The sequence below is a fragment of the Petromyzon marinus genome, unplaced genomic scaffold (genome assembly GCF_048934315.1).
Source record: "Petromyzon marinus isolate PM22_M1 ecotype Great Lakes invasive population unplaced genomic scaffold, UKy_Petmar_22M1.pri1.0 PM_Scaffold_7, whole genome shotgun sequence".
NCBI lineage: Eukaryota > Metazoa > Chordata > Hyperoartia > Petromyzontiformes > Petromyzontidae > Petromyzon > Petromyzon marinus.
Window position 1 is genome coordinate 1,858,107 of NW_027423677.1, and position 7,203 is coordinate 1,865,309.

Here is a 7,203-nt window from a genome sequence, read left to right on the forward strand (position 1 = left end):
TGTAGCCTCTATTTAATATGAAGATTAAATTTACAGTAGATACAGGCTGCGGTATGGCCACGAGATGCCAACGGAGCAGCGGTATTAATCCACCAAGCACCGCGATTCATTCTGGTGGATCTCAGCGGGTTTGACGATCCACCAGAAAGCTACGCAAACAATGACTCAGATGGATTTAACGCTGTGATAGAATACTGTACTCTGGACATACCACGTTCTAGCACCATCTGCTGGTGGAAATTATCTTTGTTAATGTATGAATTTAATTCTTTGTTGAGGATTTTTTATTTGTCAACAGATGTAGCGCAAATTGCTGCCTGCTCATATCTGTGTTCTTATTTAAGATCCACAACAAAATCGTTAGCGATCCATGGCAGAATTGCATTTCACTTTTGGCCGCCGCTGCATCACGGCAATGGATTCTTGATTCTGCACGTGGAACACTGTCACCCTCCTTGTAGGCGTTGGTGTTCTCCGGATCCTCTAGTTTTTCCCCAACACAAGCCAAACAACCATTTAAGGAATTGGCCAAACTTCCCGTTTATAGGACCTTTTAGAAAAATAACTCAAAATCTGAATCTTTATCCTGGAGAAATCCGATTCGCGATAAAAGCTCGTTTTGACAGATGTCCAGTAGGTATATGATAGGAGTGCTAAGAAGAGGAAAGGTAAACAAATCAGTAAAAGTAAATAATAGAAAAAAGATATACAAGTTGTATGTTAAACTTAATTCGCACCGTACGTAGCCAACCGTGCTAATTGGAGGTGTGCCGTAATCACAAGTTAACATTGCATAAGTACATCAATTAATAAATAAATTCCTAAACTTGGGAAAGGCAACACAGTCCCAGACCACACCAAGACAACAACATAGTCCCCTCAATAATCGCGAAGGTCGATTTCACGCGTGTGCCTGACGCCAGAGCACGTCACCGTCGAATGGGCGACGTGAAGTGGGTGTAGATGGCGGTGGCGAGCCCGTAGTGGTGGGTGTCGGGCTCCATGCCGGAGCAGAAGTAGATGGCCTGCATCATGCAGCGCGTGGCCAGGATGCGCAGCAGAGTGTTGAGGTATGGTGGCGCTCCCGGCACCGCCGCCCGGTCCAGGGACTCGGCCAACGCCTTAGCCGAGTCCACCTGGATCTCGATGTTCTGCGCAAAAAAATCGGGCACACCGGCGTTTGTGAGGTGACTATCCCGCACGTGGCTTGTAGTTCAGTGCTGGGGAAGCAGCAAGGGTTGTGGTGTATTGGAAAGAAAACGTTATTCAGCGCACTTCCTGTGGGCATTCAGGTTTCCATAACCTGGCTTGCCAGGAGAAGGCAGTACAGCAAGTGGATTAATCTACATCTGGCACAGTGCCTGGCTGCCTTCCAGCGTTGTCTGTGGTTCGTCACACCTTTTGAGTTGTTCTGCCTCTAAGGGCGAGTGGAAACTATACGGCTACATCTCAAGATAAAGGTAAAAGGTGCAGCCCTGCAATTGCTCGCTCAGGCCAATACTGACATCGTTTCAAGACACCTCTGCTTCACAGTAGGGGGTAGCACATTCCCACCCATTTTGAGCATAATGTTCATCACAATAAGTCGACCTGATATTTCAATATTTCAGTGCTGGAATTTATCTAAAATTAAATACAGTACTACATTTATCGTGATGGTTTTTTGTTGCTTATTTCTGTGGAGTAGCTGGGAAACGAGCCGAGTCCTTCAACTCCCTACACTTGATAACACAGTATGTTCAATGTGGCTGCTGGATTTTGAAGCCAGGGTCCCAGCTGTAATCTCTGGGTCAGGTGACCCTTGCAAATGAGACTATTATGTTCTCTTGAGTTCTCACCCGGTTAAACCAAAAGACCTCAAACAAAAATTTGAGCCACCCGACGACCTCTGAATTCCTTGCGAGGAGGATGATATTGAAGGAAGGTTAACAGCAATCTAGAGACAGTAGAACCCCTCTTAAAGACGGTAATTGGTTCCACGAACACGAGCATTAAAGGATTTGGTCATTAAGCGAGTATAGGAAATACGTGTTAAAAGCTTAATTCGTTCCGATAGCATCGAAAGTTTCCCTTGTTCACCCAAAAAACGTACTTTATAATATTTAAACAATGGATATTAATACATAAAGATACTAACATTATAAACACATCATATTAAAATAAACACTGTTAATAAATGCATGAATTCATTTTGATTTAAAACTTTCGTGACTGCAGGGATTCATATTCTTGGTTCTTTCGGTAAATTCACGTAGAAGGGAAACAATAAAATAATAAAAATATACAACAATAAAATTCTCACGACGTTTTGACTGCAACACAAGCAATCATCATCAGGTGTGAAAACCACAACAAGAAATTTTGAAAAAAGTGGCGGTTATTTTAACGTTAGCACCACGGAGAGAGATTTGATAAGCCATTTCGGGTCTTAATTGATTGATCACGCTTAAGGTGGCTGTCAGAACGCATCCATTATTTTTTGTCTCCCCCCTCCTCTTTTCCGAACATAGATGGACTCGTCCATCTGAACAAACTGTCAAATCTCTCTCCGTGGTGCTAACGTTAAAAATAACTGCCACTTTTTTCAAATTTTCTTGTTGTGGTTTTCACACCTGATGATGATTGCTTGTGTTGCAGTCGAAACGTCGTGATAATTTTATTGTTTTATATTTATTTTATTGTTTTCCTTCTACGTGGCATTATTTCATATTTACTGTACCTACAAGAGCCCGTCGTTAACAGGGAAATGGTCGGTTAAGCCTACACATTGAGCTCTATGGAGGCCCGTTGTTAAGCGATTAGTTAACAAGGGTGGTCGTTAAAAGGGGTTCTAACTCTACCTTTGATTTCGCCGCCTTCACCAAGATGTCGTAGTTGGAAGGCGGAGGCGCCGGGTGGCGTCGGAGCAGCGCACACTCGGGGAATTCGCCTACGATGCGCTCCGCCACGGAGATGTTGGCGAGCAACATGAACTCCTCCACCATCGAGTTGGTCTCCCTGTGTACACGCACCAGTTTCCGCCACCACAACACATCAACCACAAGGGTCAAGATTCTTTATCTTAGATTATTTTGCTGATAATAAATTTCCCACGTGATAAGCCACTTTGTTCAGCTATCATTTGTGGTCAGGGTTTTACTTGGTAAGATAAAAAATAGTTTAGTTTTATTTGTATATTTGTTTAAGTTATTTGTTTACCTTTCCAATACTTTGCAATCCTAACGTGTGCTTGTATTGTTTGTTGTTGTAACGTTGTGACCTGCCCCAACTGGACATCTGTGAAAAAAGAGCTTTATAGCTCATCGGATTCTTCCAGTAGAAATATATATTTTGATTCTGATAGAGAGATCTGCACAACAGTCGGATCGCAGTCATGGGAGGTGTCTTGTTGACGAGACTCACTTGAGTTCCTTGGTCTGCAGGTCGATCGGGTCGTGGGTTTCGCTGTCCATGTGGAATCGGACCTCAGGGGATGCCAGAGTCAATGCCCTACGGGTGGAGAAGGGACATGAGCGATTATCATGTCCAGCCAAAACAACACAGAATCTTAATATAAGACACTTCACAAACTCAGATATTTGAGTTGAACATGCACAGCTCGTTAAGTCAATCCACTGCTGGATGAGGGCCGCCCCATGTCATACGGGTCGTGGGGTGGTTTTACCGTACTTAACCGTGGTGGTCAGTACGCGTTGGCAAAGGTGGGGGAGCACAGACATGGGAGCATTAAGAAGAGTAAAACAATTTATGTCACTGCATTGTCCTCTATTGCCCACAATGTAGCCCCGCAGCAGCCTGTAACACTCCAATCTAGAAGGATGTTATTAACCAGGTAAAACCTTAACTTCTTTATTGTTGCCTTCATTTCCTCATCTCCAGCTTCTTCAGCCTCCCACTCCCAGCCCCACTCACTTCCCCCCCCCCCCGGCATTTTGCCGTGCTCGCCCCTTTAATCCCTCTAGCAGCACCCCACTTCCCCTACCCCACACCCCCCATCTCTATCTCTCCCCCCTTGCTCCCCCCCACTCTCTTACCTATATAGCCTCTTGTTACAACAGCCCTTTTTTGCCCACTTCAGCAATTGTTTCTGGCTGTGGTTGTCCCACCTGAAGAAGGACGCTTGTGTTGCGCCCGAAACGTCGTGATTTAATTTAGTTGTTATTTTATTTTATAGTTTTACCTACGTGACTTTACCGAAAAAAAACAGAATATGAATCCTGTAACACTTGTTTGTGCATGATATTCACCCAAGCCTCATGCATCATGGGGTCAAAAAAGCAACAGGTGCAGCCTTGCAATTGCTTGCTCAAGCCACTGCTGGAAGAAGGGGGCTCCCATAAGAGGCGGCCCCTCTAGGGATACACCCTTTTACAGTCCCTCTCAATGTATTTTAGCCTACTCTTCCACGCTGGCCGGATGTCTTAGAAGACACGGGAGTAACCACACTTTACCGCGCCACAGGCGACCTGCCGATCGACTAAATGCGGTGCACACATTAATACGGCTCATCGCTCTAGTGGCGGTGGAGGGGATGAGGATCTTGACAATGAGTTACCCGTTTTGAATGCGCCTCTGCTTGAGGATCTTGGCCAGGGAGTTGAGGCCACGCAAGCTGCTGGTGACCGGATCCTTCCGCCCAGCGTCGTCCATCATTAGCTGAGCCTCTGCGTACGTCAGAGACGCCTGCGGGGATACGATGAACACACCACGGGTGAACCATGGGGTCCTCGCAATTACACAATGCCCACGCCTGATCCAAGCCCAAGCCAGAACTCAACAGATGTCTACGTGGCTCCCGATGACCACTGAGGGTTACGCTCACCCAAAGAAAGTAAAATTGATATATTTTTTTAATTCTCAAAGCTGGAATTTAACCAAATTTAGTGCAATGTAATTTGGTGGTCTTTCGTGCAGTGAGTTTAACACGTAGGCTTTCGTGACCAATATCATCCATAATACAGGTTGTTTGGGTTAGATTGTGTAAATACATAAATGTGTCGTTAAACCCGCCAACACCCGACACAGCCGACTAGTAAGGGTTGTCACATAAACAGAACGTGGCCAATTCGTCACTGGTACAACACACCGGTGTGCTGTACTCGTGACGAATTGGCATGTTCTGTTTACGTGACAACCCTTATTAGTTGGCTGTGTCGGGTGGGGGTGGGTTTAATGACACATTTACATATTTACACGATCTAACCTAAAAAAAACAAACCTGTGTTTTGTGCAGTGATTGTTGACTGGACAGAGACCATCAACTCACTACTTTCATGTCCTACCTCGCACCTCCGATTAGCACAGTTGGCTACGTACGGTGCGAAAGAAGTTCAACATACATACTACCACTTGTGAACCCGTTTCATCTCGCTACACTTGTGAACTCAGAGGTGCAAGCTCAACGCTCTGACCTCTCAACCATCCGGAAACCTCAACTGCACTAACATAGCAAGGCACCGATACAATACATGTGAAAGCAAACGAGAGTTTTACAAAAACTGAACGTCTGTGGGGGGGGGGGGGAATCATCTTGGAATTGATGATGCTCTTGGTAAAACGTGTGCTCACGATCTCAGCCTTTGGAGTCATCTCCCATATGCACGAGAACGCCAGCCTGCACGCGCACAGCACATGCACCGTCGCCATTCACCGTCGAGTGGCAGAGTCATCGACATTGGAGTGGTGCAGGGTGTTCACTCAGGAAAGCCTCGCAAAGTCTCGAGACTCTTTTTCAGGAGGGTCTTGCCAAGTTTTTGGTAGTCGAGTCATTCTTTCAGCAGCGGGATGTTTGGCCAAATACCGGTTTGGGTTGTTACAAATTACTCAACTGGAATATATATGTAGCAACCATTGTTCGACTGCAAAAGCTTTGCAGTACCCTCCCGAAGTTATGAGATTCAGTGAGGCTTTCTATGGTTAAGGATCATAGTAGTAATAACACGTTTATGTTAGCGATGAGAGGAAACCTGATAACCTGGAGTCAACCCATACTAAATAGGGGGAGAACATACAAAATCTACATGGAAAGGCAACCAAGTCGGGCATCAATCTTAGGCCATTCTTGCTGTGAGACATGTGTTACCATTGTGCCATCCTGGTTTGGCTGCTTATGTATGTACACATGCTTGTGTGGATCTGTACAATGACACTTAAACAGTGCCACGCATCATGGGATTACATGTGCACCTGGCAACAACGCACGTTAGCTGCTGAGTATGGGTTGCAATGTGCACACTCGCGAGTTCACAGTTGTTGGTGCATCTCACCGGTCGACGTTGGATCTCAAGGAACACAGGTTTGAGCTCAATAACTCTGGCACCATATCAATCCTCTGCAGGCGCACAAACACATAAACGCAACAACTTCTCTGTCAATAAACACAATCTGGCAAATACATATGCACCAACTCAACGAGTGTTTTGCAAGCAAACCCACACATGATTAAGTCACCTGCAGGTAACTGTTCAGCAAGGGGATGTTTTCGCGAATGCCAGTTAAGATTGTATGGGTTTTATTTAGAGGAAATCTGATGAATCCAGAGGAAACCCATTCACTAACAGGGGGGAGAACAAACAAAGCTGCAAGCAAAAAGGCACAAGAGTTGAGTAATCAAACCCAGCGTCTCCTTGCTGCAAGGCACGAGTGTTACCACTGCGCCGATAGCCTGCCGCTCATGATGTCACGGTACATCATATAATAAGAAAAGTTATCGTTATTCATACGGGAAGTACTGAAAAGCACGCAAAAAAATGTGGTGAAAATGTCAAATACAATTACAAAGTTGTGGGGAAACTGGTACCGCGATGATCGTTACATCGTAATATTTTACATCATGTCGTAAAGTTAAGAATGAAAGGATGAAATCGGCGGGTCGTAAAACACTTGATATTGTGGCAAGAAGAAATCCACATCTTACCTTCTCACACAGGTAAACTGTGGTACCACGCAGAGATGCCTCCTCATCCAAGGCATTCCCCGGCCGGATAAAATAGCTCACATCGGCGATGTGTACCCCAACCTAGAACACACATTAACACACCGTCACCACCCTCACATGCATGGATGTGTAATGACAGGGTGATACCTGCCGGCCTGTAAGGGTAATTAAGGTTATAGCTGCATTACATAATGCCTTATTATGAAGGGGCGTATCTGGGGTAAAGGTCAACGGCGGAGTCAGTCGAGAAGCTCCGGGAACCATCC

General features: G+C 45.4%; 1 protein-coding gene across 1 annotated transcript; it reads right to left on the bottom strand.

The window, feature by feature from the left end:
• Window positions 1–913: 913 nt before the first annotated feature.
• Window positions 914–3,006, bottom strand: LOC142923772 (exosome complex exonuclease RRP44-like). Its single transcript, XM_076064752.1, has 2 exons — window positions 2,841–3,006; window positions 914–1,151 (listed from the first exon to the last, which is right to left on the bottom strand). Exons 1-2 carry the CDS (start codon window positions 2,982–2,984, stop codon window positions 930–932), a joined length of 366 nt encoding a protein of 121 aa, XP_075920867.1. The 5' UTR covers window positions 2,985–3,006; the 3' UTR covers window positions 914–929.
• Between the last annotated feature and the right edge of the window lie 4,197 nt (window positions 3,007–7,203).

Coding starts and splice junctions, on each gene's coding strand:
- LOC142923772 (XM_076064752.1), bottom strand. CDS start 2,984: ATGGTGGAGGAGTTCATGTTGCTCGCCAACATCTCCGTGGCGGAGCGC. Junction 1,152..2,840: donor TGAAGGCGGCGAAATCAAAG/GTAGAGTTAGAA, acceptor TTTTTTGCGCAG/AACATCGAGATCCAGGTGGA.